At 49.2% G+C, this 16,797-nt stretch overlaps 1 protein-coding gene across 1 annotated transcript; it reads right to left on the bottom strand.

The window, feature by feature from the left end:
- Positions 1-3,417: 3,417 nt before the first annotated feature.
- Positions 3,418-12,207, bottom strand: HDHD5 (haloacid dehalogenase like hydrolase domain containing 5). The gene is made up of 8 exons (XM_040545253.1): positions 12,112-12,207; positions 11,746-11,946; positions 11,549-11,661; positions 9,955-10,048; positions 9,436-9,469; positions 8,864-9,038; positions 8,358-8,546; positions 3,418-7,785 (listed from the first exon to the last, which is right to left on the bottom strand). The coding sequence occupies exons 1-8, from the start codon at positions 12,205-12,207 to the stop codon at positions 7,440-7,442; spliced, it is 1,248 nt and encodes a 415-aa protein (XP_040401187.1). The 3' UTR covers positions 3,418-7,439.
- Between the last annotated feature and the right edge of the window lie 4,590 nt (positions 12,208-16,797).

Raw genomic sequence — 16,797 nt, forward strand, 5'->3', positions numbered from 1 at the left:
CAGTGTAAGGGTGTGTGATCAAAGGCGGAGGGTGAAGTCACGTTCTTACGTACTGAATCCTGGGCTTTATCTAAGGTGGGTACATTCACCTGGTCCTTCTCAGGGTAAGCCAACATTTGAGTCACTGGCATGATTAATGTGACAGGGACTGGTCAGTCCTGAAGATTAGTGTATCAGTCTTGCTTCTAACACACTTCCTATTCCACCACAAGAAAGATTTTCAACCTCTGTGACAGGACATGGAATGAAAATTGAGCATCCCAGAGTGGGGCAGCTGGGTGCTAAGTGGACCCACCTGGCTGAGCACCTGCAAGATGGAGGGACCTGCACCGTGTCCTCCCTGTGAGCTTGGGGCTGCTGGGCCTGGGGCTGTGTGAGCAGGGCAAGGGGAGCCTTTGGAAACAGATCTTGGGAGACTGAGGGATCCCTGATGGACTGGATAAGGCCCCGGCATTGAAGGTAGGCAAGTGGGAAGGGGGCCCTGCAGTGAGCAGGGATGGGGGGTGCTGGCAGGGAGGGTGGGAGTTCAAGGGCTTCCTTGGGCTGAGTATGGCTTCAGCAGGGCAAATGAAACCCAAACAAAGAGAATTAAAAACAACAATAACAAAAAAAGAGCTTATTTGTGTGGAAAGAAGCAGAAATTGTGCCTGTACCTTAAAAGGGGAGTGAAGAGAGAAATGTCTTCTACTTGAGAAAGCACTGAAGAGGTTTTTGTAGCACACTGTAGGCTGAGATATGACAAGCTGATGCTTCCCGTGTGATCCAGTTACTTAATGCAATATGCAGCCCTTGGAAGTGTTAGTGCTTAACCATTACTGTTAAAACATTAAAAAGCTAAACTATAAATAGCTTCTACTCTTCAGCAGCTCCAAAGCTATGTTTCTGGCTTCTTTATACATTTAAGTAAATACATAGAGGGTGTGTGTGTGTGTATGTATACATTTAAAGGCAAGCAGCAGACAACAGCTTTGTGAAATAGTTGTAGTGAGTATCTAAAATGCTCCTGGTTCTAGTTTATACTACCAGCAGAAATGAGTAGTGTGCCCTCAAAAATACCCCTGCTGGGGGAAAGACAAAAACTTCTTGAGGGCAGAACTCAAGAGTAAACAAAATAATGACTCAATTGCTTGGTAGGAAAAAAAAAAAAGGAGTGGGGGGACAAATATATGCCTGAAAGAAAGACTAGAAGCTAAAACCCTAATTATACCCTGCAGTAAGCTGTCAGTAACTGGCAGCAGTGGGAGGGAGGGAAAGAGGCAAAGCTGATTTCAGTGAGTTTGAGCATAATCTGCTGTAACCGTGGTTAAAACGCCTTCTGTGTGGGAAAGGAAGGTTCTGGGATTCTCCAACACAGGCTTTGTACTGCACTGACTTAGTCCATTCAGATGTTCAGGGTTGAAGTTACAGCGAGTGTAGAGCAGTTTCACCTGGCCAGCACCAAAATTCAAAGATTCCTCAGCTTCTCCACCTCCAAACACTGAGTCTTTGTAACTAAACTGCTGATCCAGAATTATGATTTGAGGAATACAGATACTCTTCAAAAAGGGATAAAGGTGTAACTATCTGTTACTGATAATTACATTTCAGTTCAAAGAGCTTTTGATACCAGCATAAAATGTGGAGACCTTTTCTTTTCATGCTTATTGTAGTGGGTTAGGGGTGTGAAGAGAATTTGAGGGTTGTTCTCAGTATTTTGTGCTTAATAGGTCTTAGCATACAGTGTGTATTGGAACTAGCCTTGAGGAGAAAGTGAAATATCTTAGTAGTTGAACTGGTTTATTACAGTGAATCACTGAAAAAGGCGTTACTTGATGGAGGCAGCTTGGTTCTGAGAGGGTGTGTAGCTGTCTTGCTGGTGTGGGGTTTTAAAGTGTTGCAGACTGGATCCATAAACGTCTTTACGTTGTTTGTGTGGCTGCATGATTTGTCCATGTGGACTTGCATTTTTATAAATGAAGTTAGATTCAGTGGACAAAGGGTGTGGGCATGCCCCTGAAAGGCCAAGGTCTATGAGGAGGTAATTGCTTAGTCTGTGTTCACAGCCCACCAAAATCTACAGACTAAGCATTTCTCAGGGCTTACTCTAGTAGGTGTTTCCCACAGCATCCACCTGGGAGGCAACTCCAACTTGAACAGTGCACTCAGTCCTTCCTGTTTGAGTTGTTCCTTCTTCAGTGTTTCCTAATGCCAATGTTTAACTGTGCTCTTTATGTTGGTTAAGGGTGTCTGTGGGACCCTAGCTGGCAGCTAAGCCATCTCCTTCAAGAAGGGACACCTTTGCTCTGATCTGCTCCTGTGTTTTAACAACAGTACAGTGATTAATAGCATGCATTTGAGAGGTTTGGATTTCGATCTCTAAACCTTGGTCTGCCCTACATTTGGTGAATGCTCCAACTACTAGAGTACTGGATAAAATGAGGGGATTGGTCCATGTTTTTTATTATTATTTATTTATTTGAAGTCCAAGCCATAGGTCGTTTCTCCAGGATGTGGACTACTACTCTATTCCTTCCCTGCTGCGAACAGGAATCCTTGTCCTGTCCCTCCACAACTGCTTTTACTGCAAGGAACCGATTGTTCCTTTCAACATCAAGTTCTCAGGGCTGTGAGTCGTGCGTGCATGTTTTGTGGTCTAATGTGCCTCCTGCGAGCAGTGAGCTTTGTAGGTAAAAAACCTTCTGGTGGAAAAGCTCACAAGTGAACTATTGCACATCTGTAGTTTCTAGACCATTAAAGCTGATAGTTTTCACCTAGTAGGATCTTTTGTTTTCCACCTGCTGAAGTCAGTGGAACCTTTAGGCTCTAACATGACTTTCTCTCAGTATCTGTCTCAACTTCACTCACTTTCTTCAAAAGGTACCAGAGCAGAGCTCTTGTCAAACAGGGTGGGTTTCTTAGGTGATCACAAAGGGTTTAACACACAGTGCCGAGGAAGCTTCCAAGGGCAAGGATGGCTTTAATATGCCCTCAGGCTTTTTCTTCATCTGCAATAGCAGACAAAGTTGGTGGTATCTAGCTTGTTGCTTCTCCACCCAGTAGAAGTTATCATTACAAACAACTGGTTAGGTCAGGTCACAGCTAAGTGCCTAGTGTGAAAGCACCTCATACAGGTGGCATACCAAAATCGACTGCGGAGAGTCAATCAGGCCATCACGCGACGTGACATGTCCTCTCCCCCCTCCTCCCTACAGAGTAGGAATGGTCAAAGTCACGCTCATCTCATCTGAGTATGGCAGACGTACAGTTTACAGGGAATTACAGATCAGTCCTATCAAAAGCATTGCTGGAGGGGTATCTTTCAGGGCGGTTCCCTCAAGACAATCTGATATTGCCTTGATGAACGGAACAAAAGACAGTTTGGTGCTGATAATCTTCTAGGGCAAAGGTATGAAAGAAGCCAGGACAACACTCATGAAATGCACACACCACATGCTAAAGTTTATTTCAAAGAAAGCCTCTTTTATTATTTTTATATGTGCTAGTTAAAAGAAGCAGCTCTGGAACTGGGTTAAACTTAATTTGAAAGGTAAAACAATCACAGCTTGTGATTTCTCTGTACCATACATAATCACCCTGCTACAGTGCACATGACATAATCTGAAACATTATCCATTTATGGGGAGTAAGGGGAGGGAAGGGCAGAAAGACACACCAGGATTAAGATTAGAAGGAAGGGTACAGTAGTGTTATATGATTCCCTGAATGCCAGGCTAATAGTTGCATGTGCCCTGTCGAATAAAGGAATTGTCTTTTGTCCACCATGTTATTACATGATGTAAAAGCTCTCTGCTTCAGATCCAAAATGAAGTCTGTTCCTCCCTGCTATTCTCAGTTGTCTCCTCTTACCACATATCCCCTTTAAGCTTGACTAAAAGCGATCCATCTGTGGAAGATGGAGTTGTTAGGATCAGGACTTCACCCTGTTCATTGCATAGGGTAGTGCACCATATAAACATTAAGGAATCAGGAGAACAAGTGAAGTCCCCTCTCCTTCTTGGTCCAAAAATCTGCACTGAAGTATGCTTACTCTGAACCAGAGAAATAACAGCAGCTGAAACGCCACATCTGTGCAATACATGAGAAAAACGAAAGGATATGTTCCAGCCAAACTTGAAGCTAATTCCAGGAAACTGCATTTCCAAGGAAAAAGGATTTCACTGAATTCTAGCACTAGCATGTCCTGTAGATGAACTGCAGATAAGCTAGGAGCCTGCACAGCGCTCTACCCCAACACTAATGGAACAGAGATCTGGCAAGCACTTTCCTCAACAGAAGTAACCAAGTCGGTATCAGACAGCAGCAGGAGAACCCAGATTTCCTACTCCATCCACTGTGCCTATACAATTCCTGGGAAATGACTTTGACAAAGTGCAGTTTCAAGGGGCTGAGCAGGGGAAGAAGGGCAAGGTCTCTTGCTCAGACCACGGATAGCCTATCTAATTAGTGCACAGACCAACAAGCAGAGCCTTTGATACAACCTTGCTTGGTAAGAATTGGAGAAAGGCTACAAGATTTTTCTAGATTTCTTCTCTTCCCCTCTGCCCGATTTCAACTTGTAAGTGAAGTATTGCTTGAATTCCCTACCAGTGAATTTCCTCCTACGCGTTTTAAAGACTCCCAGAGCACTGCTTCAACACTAACATAGTTTAAAAAAAAAAAATCTGGAGCTAATCCAAAGCAGATTCACATCAGTCAGATCTCCATCGCTACTCTTCTGAAGATGGAGGTGCCTTCTCACTCTCTGTGCAAATGCAAACCTGTTCCCTTGTTGCACAGGGCCCTACCTCCTTCCTCCTGATACCTACTCCACTTCTGGCGAAGTGCCACGCATGTTGAAAGGAGACTACAAACTGCCTGTGATTTCTCAAAATCCCTCTGTGTGTTCCTTCCACAAGCTATCACTGGCATCAGCAACCACCAGTGTACCAGATTCCATTTGGGACAGCAATTTCGGTAGCACTACACCCCTCAGGGAACGTTGGTTCAGCAGCACCTGGTCTTAATGAATAGTAAGAGAGCTCTACCAAAGGCCACTGCGCACACAGATGGACAGACCCCAGTATTTCTGCAGAGGAGTACCTAACAATTGGAGGGCATGGCCAGGAGCTATCACCAGCAATCAGCTCTCTGAGGTCTACCTAATTATGGCCTAAAAGACGGTTCCCAACTAATCCTATGAAAGTTATCACCCAAATTTGCAAATATTGCAAGGAAAAGGAGCATTCTTCTTCCTGCACTGGATATCACCTGTGAAAAGCTGAGGGACGCAACAGTTAGTTTATGAATAAATGGGACTTGGGCCTCCAGTATTGCACAGTGGGTCCACAGCACATTTGTGACTCTGGAGATGCTCTGAAATCTAAAAGATGTCCCTAAGTTATATGCCAAGTCCTTCCCTGTATTTATACTTCTGGGAACTGTAGATAAGCCTTTGTTTTGTGCAAGATGATGAAATTATTTTTTCCTCTCCAGTGAAAGGCAAAGGATTCAAATCTAAATTTGTGTTTCACACACTACAGCTGCTCTTAGAAGCAGCCAAATGGTTCTTGTCCTGGTAAGACAAAGGAGAAGAATCCCAGCTAGTGAAGAGGCTCTTTTCTGTTATGATTTCACAAGAGGTAAATTCACCCCAAGAGGTATTTTTCTGCTCCTATTCAGAAAATAAAGCCTGGAGAAATAAGCCATGTAAAAGGGCCTCTCTGCCAGGGTCACTGAGTGCACCCAGTCCCCTTCAGACACAGAGCCTGCCATAACTTAAGAAAAGAGCCTGCTCTGCAGTGTGACCTTCCTAGGAAGACACATCAGTATCAAGAGGATAGAAAGCTGCTGAAGCAGATGGATGCTGAGATATTAAGATCTACACAGTTCTTCTGCATAGAACATTTTGCTTGTACCATGTGCTTGGAGCTGCCTGGCTAAGAAGGAAGAAGGGAAGTGAGGGCAGAGCAGGCCTATTTCTGATCTGTGTGTGGTGTGAGCTGGATATAACTAGGAACACTGACTCATTTGTGCTGGCTCCAAAGGCTTTCTACTGCATATGCAAACTGACATGTTTCTAAAATCATGATGCTCCTCTGGAATTAAGACGCTCCTTGCTAATCCAATTTTTCACATGGATTTCCCAAGCAGTACTTGCTTAACGTCTTTGCATTGTCTAAAGAAACACAGGGCCTGATCTTCCTCTGGATAGCCTGAGCTAGGAAAACAGAGGCAGTAGAAGGGGCACGCCATTAAGGATATGGAAATGTTCTTCAGCAGGGAAGTCCCAGTTCATGTTAGGGGGACTCTACCTGCATGCTACAGGAAGAGGAGGGAATAGGGATCAGACCACATGGGGTATTCCAGAGTTGCAAACCACATGAGGGAAGAAAGGAAAAAAGAAAGTGAGGGACAGATAAATTTGTACTATCAGAGATGAAGAACGGGGATTTTGAGTTCAGGTACTGCCCTGGCTTGATGATCTCCTATCTCAATCCTTGCATGCAGAGAAGGAACACGGCTGGGCTGTGACTTGTGCTGGTTGGCCCTTGCTCTCAGGGGCCCCTCTTTGGAAGCTGTCAGCTGGAGCAGGGGGATGTCCCTTGCACCAGCTGGGGTCAGGGTGGGCACCACAACACACTCTTTCTTCAACACTGAGTACTGGGCAAGGACACCTCTGGAAACTCAGGCTCTGCAGTGGTTTCCTCCGCTCTTGAGAACAGGCTAACGGCTCCCTAGGCAGGATGCAACACAGCAGAAGTGTTCACAAATGCCAAAGAGGGGGTGGGAATAACATGACTTCCCACGTGGCCCTGCAGCAAGCTGCTCTGGCTACTGCTGCTTCAAGGGGCCCAGCCCCTCCATAGCTGCTGGAGGACTGCAAAATGGGACTTTGTTTCAGAACGACAGTGATACAGCGGCAAATCCCCAAGCAAGAATTTGTTAAAGTCCACAGGCACTTATTCTTTATAGAGAGAATGCTAAGACTTAAAGCCTTCCCTTGGCAGAGTGCCACCACAACACAACTTCTGGCTGGACAAATGGCACATGGTATGAATGGCACATTGACTGATGGTGGCTCCCTGCACAGGGAAGAGCTTCATCCCCAAATAGATTGCAAGGAAGAGGGTGGGCTTGCCTGAGCCTCACAGACAAAGTGGGGGAAAAGAAAGAACTCTCATAGCTGAACAAAACTGGGATTGCTGGGGCAAGAGTCCTCCTTGTATCCTGTTTCCATTATGGCTCAATTTGTGATTACAGCAATTTAAGTTCACAGTTAAAAGCCTGCTGGCAAGATTGCAGAAGAGTATCAATAAAAGTGAGGGGCTTTTAGTGCTGAAATGGAGAGTTCTCTTTCATGTTGGCTAGGTTAAAAGATCGCCCCAGGTCTCTCCCCATTCCTCCCCTCTCCACTATATATAATTCCTGACAGTAGATCTTTAGGCACACCTGTCTCAACCCTAGCTCCAGTTCTCCTTCTTGAAAGCAAGCTGCACAGCTTCATTCACATCCTGCACAATGTATGATGCCTCCACCAGGCTGGGGTCAAAGCCGAAGTCCCGATGGCCGTGGAACACAGTCTCTGTGTTGCGCTCCTCTGGCTTACTGGGAACTTCTGCGTTGTGGCGGTAGACCCCAGTGCAGACCAGAATTGACTTGCAGCTCTCCACTGCAAGGCAGTCCTCGGTTTGGGGACTGGCTGCCTGTGGGCTCCTCTTCACCCCAGCCTGGACCTGGTTCCGTTGAGCTGACTTGAGGTAGTTGTTGTAGAGGTTTGCCCCATAGACATCAGACATAGGGTTGTCCCTGGGTAAGGTCACAGCATGAAACAGAAATGAGAAACCAACCCACACAACGATTTCTGCCTCTGGCAGTCTGGGAGTAAGGCAGCACTGAGGGAGGAAGGGGTACGAGATATTGGCTAACACCAGGAGAGCCACCTAGACTGGGTGGGCAGTCCACTTACTGGTGTGTCCCATTCGGCTGTGGTAAAGGCCACGTGCTTCATAAATATCTTCTTTCAAAGGGAAAAGGTCATGTCCAAAGCAATTTTAGCCACTACTGTCATGTATTCCCTACAATCCCAAGTGTTTGGCCTAACTGGGCTAATGGTACTACACTTGGGTCTTTTACCTTGCTCTTTAAATGAGTCATGCTACGTGCACACTGCACCCCCAGTAACAGCTTTGCTAGGCTGATGGTGCCCTTCAAATTAGAAGTGTAGGGTGCAAAAAGATAACGTCCCCTGTTCTAAGATGTGAGGCTGCACACTTAACCACGGGGATTTCAGTATTTGTTTTAGATATCTCCATTAAATAAAACCACTTAAATCAGTACGCAACTCCCTAAGCAAACCAGAAAGTAAATCAGTCTCTTACCCAATTGCATAGAGGCGTCGGATGGGAGAGTTCCAGCCCTGCTTTTTGGCTTGCTCGTTTATCAGGTATTCGGCATAGCAGTAGGTGACTGTGCTGGGTTTGCCAATCAAGGCCTCGTACTTCAGCTCCCGGCCTGTCACCTTCTTGTAGATGTTCTCCAAGCAGAGAAGGAAAGTGCCATGGCCAAACCTGCTCCAGAAAGGTCATCAGTGTTCCCAGTCACACCACTTGCATGGCAAACACTCCTCAGAGAGGAGGACAATCCATCTGCTGTAACCAGGATACTGCAGCGTTTGGACGTGGCATCTGCCCACAGACTCCTACACAGGCAGTGATCTGGTTCTTGCTTCTTTAAAGTTTGTCTTAGTTTCTCATGCAATTTTTGTGTTTCTGCTGCTAATTATGTCACACAGTCAGACTAACACTAAAAAAAATACTGTGTCAAAAAAGGCCGTCTGCAGGAGAGCTGTACGAACCACCCTAAAATTTTTAAATGTGCTTTTTACCTGGGCATCTTGGCTTCAGCCATCCACAGGAGATCCATATTGCAGGCAAGGACAGGCAGGTGGGGGTATGGTATTTCTTCCAGCTCTGCCCCAGGGCTCCCATTGCTCAAGAGTACGTCAATAATAAGTTGCAGGCTTGTCTCCCACCTCACTGGCTCACCAAACAGAATCACCCCTGGAAGATGTCAAGAGATGCTTGGAAACTCAGTGTCCATGTACACGACCTGCTACCAAAAGCTACCCACTACAATCCCTCTGCTGGGATGTCCTGGCTCATACAGCTACCATCAAAACGCAGCTGATGCCAAAGTGCTAGTCTGCATGGCACTGGATCACATTCACCACTGCTTCCAGATGTTGAAGCACAGTACACATAAAAGCTGGCTTTACTCTTACTGGCTTGTGCTTCACGTTGCATGAGGGCTGCCTGGCTGCCACCTGGCTGTACCCTCTGAATAAGCTGCCCGCAGATACCGACAAGCTGACAGCACGTCATTAGCTCCCATCCCAGCTGGCTTGCCTTACTGTTATTTCTGCTTGCTGTTCATATGTAAACAAAGGCCACTGCTTACCTTCTATAGTGGGGAAGCCAGTGGTTGGAGGAGGCTGCCAAAAAAAAAAAGGAGTAGGTTAGTAATGCAAAGTCTAATGCAGTCTCCAAAACAAAACTAAAAATGCTTCCTCTGAAACTGCCAAGGCAGTCCCATAAAGGGTCAGGACAAGGCCACCTTGAATCCCAAGAAAGATTTCCCCCCCATTCCCATCCCAGATTGGATTTCGCAGATCTTGCGTTCCTGTCTCTCAGACCTGGAGGTGTCAACCAAGCCATTTTACCAGTCACTGCAAGGAATAGTAGTGAAACATAGGCATGGCATTAGTAAGCAAGGGGGAAACAGACTGTCCTTCCAGCAGGAGACAACACAGGGAACAGCAGAGAGATGCTGACTGCACAGCACCAATCCCAGGCTCTCGCTAAAGGTCACGAGCAGCCGAAGTCTGCTCTGCGACTTTGCAGCTTCTCCACCCCATGTTGTATCCTTTAAGAAACACCACACCAGACCACTTGTTCCACCGATGTGTCGAGAAATTACCAACTCCTTTGGCCTCCGGCTCTGATCCACCATGTCCAATAGGGGATATGCCTTCCTCAGTGCCTCTATGGTGACCACATGCTTGAACCCCAGGCTATTTCAGTTCATCAAGGAATCACATGAGTTCTGTTTTTTGTTTGTTTGGTTATGTTTTGTTATTTATTTTTTTTAAGTTACTAGCAAAGGCATCTATAGGATTAAGAAATGCTAGTCCTAGTAGCAGAGCAGTTACATAAACCCGGTAATGCATAACTTCAGGGCTTTCAATCAAACTGTAGGTTATGCTTCAACCTAAAGGTGGCCTTAAGGTTTACCAAAAAAAAAAAAAAAAGCACAGACTGGAGTGATTTACTTTGTAATCAGGAACACCTGCAAGTAGGAAGAGCATAGAGGTGGCTCCAACACAGAATGGATGTGCTTCAGGAGACCTTTAAGGCCAGCGCTCTAGTACTGAGGCACTGCAGGTCAGGCTTCTTGGCTAGAAGCAGAATCAGTGAAGCTCTGGTCAGCTTAGCTGGTGAAAAGACAATGGTTCGTGCTGGTAAAAAGACACAAGGGAAGGCTAAGTTGCATTCGCTTGCAGAACACCTTTCCATTAGCTCATCCTGCTTGTCTTGGGGAAGCACAGCAAAGCCAAAGTTCTGTACCAAATGCAGTCAGAGGTTAAGCACAAGGTGTGACTGCACACGTGTACAGAAGGGGAGGGTCTGTTCTGTGTGTTCCCTGTTCCAGTTCATTTTGTTCTCTGTGGGACCTGTTAAGCTAACTCAAAGAAGCCATTAAAGCCCTCAGTTAGAGAGACAGAACCATGATCCAAATCCACCCCTTCAGAGAAGCTAAGCAAGCAGGAGCAGGTTAGGATGAGGTTCTCCTTCCAGAGCTAACCCTGGCGTCGAAGGTGATATGCCTTCAAAGGCCCAGGGAACAGGGCTGTGCAAATGAGGGGAAGCTGCCCAAAGCACTTCAATGATGAAGCTGACGGGCTGAAATGGTGAGTAGGTGCATGGGCCAAGATGCTGTAGATGTTGCAGGCAGTTCTTACCTCCTTGCAGGTATGAGCTATGTCAGACCCTTACCTTGGGAAGGCAGTATGTGTGTGGGATTGTCTTTTAAACCATGTCTGTACCGCGATGCTCTGGCTCTAATGATACTTGAGATGCTTCAACTGCTTTTAAATTGCTGGGGAAAACCTTTGTTGTGGAAGTGCTGGGAGTGATCTATAATGCACGTTGCCAGAATTGGAAGGAGCATAACTTTATCTCAAGAGTGAGAGAGGCCCAAAGGCTGTGAGCCCCCCGATGACATCTTGCTAGCAAGAAGAGTAACACAGCTCACAGGAGAGGCAATCAGCATCAGAAGTGAAACGCTGACCAAGGAAAGCCAAGAAGAGACTGAGATGGAGATCGACAGTAAGTGCCTACATGTGAGCCTCTCCACACAGGTGCCTCCCAATAAGACAAGAGTGGAGGCCTTTCTGTCTCCTTGCACCTCCACAAGCTGACCAAGCAGATGTTATGTGTAGGGGCAGAGCTGGAATGGCAGCATGTAGCGGGGAAGCAGCAGCAAGAAGCGGGACAAGCACAGCAAAGGATACTTGTGGGCGTTCTCCTCCACGGGCCCCTGCCCGGCCACCAGCATGCACTTCTGGTGGAACTGGCTGAAGAGCCGCAGCGGGCTGTGGGACAGGATCACCTGCTCCGGAGACACCTGCGGGGAGAGGCAAGGAGAGGCTGCCGGGGGGCACACAGGGCCGACGTCCGCAGCCCCGAGGTTCTCCCGGGCGCCCCTCACCTGCAGCCCCAGCGCCTGGGACAGCTCTCGGGCCTTGGCCGCCCGCAGGCAGTTGCCGGCGTTGGTCAGGAAGACGACGGGCACCCGCAGCCCCCCGCCGGCGCCCGCCAGCCTCCGGAAGGCCTCCCGGGCGGCGGGCACCACCTGGCTGCCCCGCACCAGCACGCCGTCGATGTCGAAGAGGAAGCCGAAGGCCGGCGGCTGCAAGGCGAGCGGAGGAGCGCGCGGTCAGCGCCAAGCCGCCATTTGCCGACCCCGGCCGCCACCCAAGCCCCAGCGGCCGCCCCGAGCCCTCCGCGGGCCCCGGGAAGGACGCCGCCGGACAGCCCGGCCCCCGCCGCCGCCTCCTCCGCCGCCGCCGCTCACCCGGCCCCCGGCGCTGCACCCCCGGCCGGGCGGCCCCGGTGGCCCCGCACCGCGCAGCGCCCCGCGCCCGGCCCGCAGGCAGCCGCGCAGCGCCATGCCGCCCCGCCTGACCGCCCGCCCGCCCGCCTGCCTCCGGCACGGCTCGGCTCGGCACGGCGGCGGGGCACGCCGGGGCTCGTAGTTCCCGGACTACAGCTCCCGGCGGGCGCGGGGCCGGCGGGGCGGGGCGGCGGCGGACGCGGCCCCGCAGTGCGAGAGGGGGCCGGGGTTGGGTGTGATACGGGGGTGTGCGGGGGAGCCAGAGGTGCAGCCTGCGCCAGCTGTGGGAGAGGTGTGCAAAGTCACAAGGGCAGGAGGACAGCTAGAGGCTTAGACCCCTCCACATCAATTATACCAAGCCTCACGGTGGTTTGTCTAATCCCTTCCCAAACGCTCCGGTGGTGGGAGGCTCTTGGTTTTGTTGCTGAGCCTATTCCAGCGCTGTGTGGTCTGGTCTTGTGGGTTACAAAGGTTTCACTCCACCTGAGTTCAGTCAGAGGTTGCTGCCACTTACCCTGCCTGCAGTGCACATGCAAAGAAGGAGCTCCATGACCATTTTTTACACCTATGAGAACTGCTGCCCTGCCTTCACTCAGTCTTTTCTATAGAAACCCAAGTCTTATGGTCTTTTGCCTACAGATCATAAAATCTTCTAAAGACCTGATCATTTTCCTTGCTTTCCGATGATGTGTCCCAGTGGCTCCCTCTTTCTTCCAGCGTGGGACAGAAATCTCAACGCTGAATTCTGCTGAGGCCTTTTCAAACCTGAGAAAAGCAAAAGGTTCACTCCGTGCCCGTGGAGATGAAACAATGATTGCTTGCTTTCTGGATAGGTGTAAGATCTCCCAACTCTTGCAGTGCGGCAGGTTTAACACATACAACTTTAAGCATCAATTATACAAAGACTGGAATTGTGTTCATTTCCATCACCACGAATATCACTGTTAGTTTTTGACCCGCTTTAGCACCCAGAGCCCTTTCTGCAGCACTGTTAAAGCACTGGCAACACAGGGTTATGCATTTGTACAGATGGTTATAACTCCTTAAGTGCCTTTGCCTTAACTGAATTACCTACTGTTTATTTCACATCGTTTCCACAACCTGCCAGCACCGCTTTAGTTTCCTACAAGCGTTTGCAGCTCCTCCTTGCCCTGGCAAAACTTATGCCGGCCCGGAGACATTACGGAAAGTACCCTGCTCCAGCAGCCTCTCAGCACGCCCTGCAGCACCGGGTTTAAATCCGCTTGCAGCAGCACAACTGCGTGTAAATGCCCCCATCGCCCGCAGAGGCCGGCAGGGGTCCCCGCTGCTCCACGGGCCCGCTGCTGTCCGGCTGGCAGAGGGCTCTCGGCACGGGGGGAGCAGGGGGGCCTCGCTGGAGGGAGGGCTTGTTCTGCTTTAAAGGGAAAAAAGGGGTGGGGGAGGATAGCGGGGAACCGGAGTGAACTTTTGGAGATCCGGTGCATGGGAGAGTTGGTTTCCCACACCCTGGCTCGGGGTGAGCTGCTGCCCCTGCTGCTGCTGTTTGGTTTGTGGGCTGTTTTCTTCCTGTGAATCAGCAGAAAATGTCGCTGGGGCTGCCTGCCCTCCTGGAGCACTGGGGCTGGGGTCAGTGGGGGGATTTTGCACCCACCCGGCCTCTGAGCTCCCCGCATGGGGTGACTTATGCGGCGGAGGCCAGGCGGGTGAAGAGGTGCCCCCAAAGAGCGCGTGTGCCCCAGCTCCCAGGGGGCTGGCAGAGATGCCGTATTTATTTTTACGAGGAAGGCTGTCCAACAGGCTCAAGTGTTTATTTTTAAACCACCGCGGAGGGAGTTTGCCAGCGGTCAGGCACAGGCTGAGCCTGGCACACGCGGCAGGAGCTGAGGGCGGCCAAGCACTGCACCCCGCAGCGCCTGCCTTGGCTGCTGAGCCCAGCACTGCCAGCACCAGCAGGCAGCCTTTAGCCCACTCGTCCCTGTGCTAAACACCCAGCCACGTCATTTTCCTTCAAGAAAGGAAAATTTCATCGGCAACGCTACTAGGTTTTGCATGTTATACGTGCGCCTTTTGATTTCTTCTACATCGCATCTGGAAACAGCTGCATGCCCTAACACCCCCAGTGCCCCAGGGACGGCCTGTCTGCCCTTCTCACACCAGTCCACAGGAGACTCTCTTTTCCTCTCTCTACCCCGACCTCAGAGTTTCCCCCACCCCCTTTCAGAGCTGGCTTTAAAGACAAGCAAAACAGCCAGTTGCCCGCAGCCTTCTCCTGTGGGTTCCTGTGTAAACTTTGCAGCTCTGTTTTCCCTGGACTCTTAGCCTTGTCATCACCAACGCCCTCCCACCCACCCCCCTTCTTGACCTTCTAACATCCCCCTCGAAAGCAGCCCTACCTTCAGTCTCTTTTCTTACCGCAGAGGCTCTGGTGGCCTGAGCCAACCCTCCCCCCAGTTTATCTCTTTTCTTTCCCTGCTACAGCCTGCTCGTGGAATGATGGACAACCTAAAGGTTGAGAAAATACAGTAAAATGCCTTTCTTATCCTGTAATGACCAAGGGGGAGGACACAGCCTGATAAAAATGACAAGCCAGAAGAATTGCGAGCCAGACCCTTCACCTGCCTCTTCCTCAGCAGACAGAAAATGCTTGATCCACTTGCTGTGATTGCAACTGCTGCAAGCCCGTAAAGAAAGGAATTAAGTACTTAGTCGATTAAAGCTACAAGTTTTTGGCCAAGGAAACGTCCTTCTGCTACCTGTAAGAAGACTAATTCAGAGACTTGCAGGAGAAGAACCTAAAGCAGGCTGAGCAGCAGGAGCTTCTCCAGCCTGGCGTTTTATGGCCAGATAGAGGGCTTTGCACCTGGCCTCTGCGTGGTCTCACTGCGGTGATGGAGGCTCACGTGACATATAGCCCCAGCAGCACTCTTGGGCCTACCTCTATTTTCAACCAACTATTTTACTTCTCTGTTTTTGTTGACGTGATTTTTGACGGCAACCTCTAGTGCTGGATCAGCCGTTTCCTGCCAGTGAATGAGCAGGAGGTAAACATTTCATTTACTGGAGTGCCCCAAAGGTGGTCTAAACTGCTGTGGAACAAAGCAGCGATGGATTTGTGACAGGGTGTGCTGCTAACAAAGCTCCGTCCACCTCCCCTTTACACAAATCAAACCTGAAGAGGCCACAGGGAGTGACTGGTGGGGGAGGGAGCAGGCATAAGGCTTGGTATGTTCCTTTGACCACTTGAAGTAAACAGTACAGAAACTTCTGGGGATTTTCTGCTCTCCTTCCTTGCTCCTGAGCCCAGATGGACACGGAAGGGGGTCTCTGTCTGCCCCATTAGCTCTTGCTCTGTTCAGTGCAGCCTCCCACCACCCTCGTGGCTACCTCTAGACCTGTTCATCCCAATGCCTCCCTCATCTCAGTGTTTTCAGGTTCTCTGGCTGGCCCTTTCTTCCCATGCCCACCACTAGGACATGAGGAACAGAGCCCCAGACTGTACCATGTAGTTAGCAGGCACTTGTCAGCTTTGAAAAGAATGGGATGGTCACACAGTATTTACTCTTCTCCTTGTTTTCCTCTGCTAAAATCATGCTAAAAGCAAGTAAAATGACCTGCAGTAATTCCTTTTAGCCACTCATGCTGTGGCTACCACAGAGATGGTACAAAGCCATAAGAGGAGGAGAGGTGGCACAGGCAGATCACATCCATCTGGTGATCGCTGTATGAAACCGTGGCCCAGAGCTGAGTGCAGCTACCGTGTGGAGTGGGGAAAGGTTTCTGGGAGTGCTGTGTCACATCTCTGCCAGGTGGCCGAGGCTTAGCTCCACAGTGTGTTAGCCCTGTGGGTCAAATTGCCCTTTGCACCATGCTGCAGGCTCCCTCGTAATCATACTCCACTGGGTGATGTGGAACATCCCCCCCTCCACTGCACATTCCAGAATAAAAACTTAACATGAAGTACTGGTATCCCCAGCACTTTTGCCACCCAAAAAAAAAAAAAAAAGGAGAATAATGGAACCCAATAATGAAAACAGGCTTAAAGATTTAAATAAGTCCTATGTTCTGAAGGAAATGGGGAAGAGAGCATTATATATGATGTATTTGCACAATAAATGTGATCAGGGAACTAAGGAACTAAGGTACTGAGAGTAAGGAAATGCACTGGCAGCAAAATCCTTAAAATGTTACTGCAAGTTTTAAAAGCTGAGTCTCAGCCAAGTCCCATAGCCAAGTTTGCCCTAAGCTTTGAGGTTATCTGAATGGATTCATCTTTCTTAACTGCAGCAGTCCCTCCTTTTTTGCACACCTAGAGTTGAAGAGGTGAGGATGCAGTCTGGGTTTTGCTGTTATCACCTTCCTCTGAAATGAGTCACAGCCCTAAGAAGAGTTGATCCCTAGCCGTAAAACAGGCCAGCCTTTCCTCCTGTCCGACTCTCTACGGCCCTAAAAGTGGTTACAGCACATCTTCCAAGAGGACTCCAGGGAAGCCCCACATAAGGCAATGCCCTGTTCAAGAAGAGAAGTGAGGAAGGCTATACCAGTGGAGTCAGAGACCTCCATTCACTTTAGGTTCACATTTAAACATAATTGATCAGGATGGGAAAGTTTCTTCCAGCTGGCCAGCCCTCATATACCTCCAGCAGAAGGGGAGTCACAAGTCTGAAC

This window comes from Cygnus olor, chromosome 1, assembly GCF_009769625.2.
Source record: "Cygnus olor isolate bCygOlo1 chromosome 1, bCygOlo1.pri.v2, whole genome shotgun sequence".
NCBI lineage: Eukaryota > Metazoa > Chordata > Aves > Anseriformes > Anatidae > Cygnus > Cygnus olor.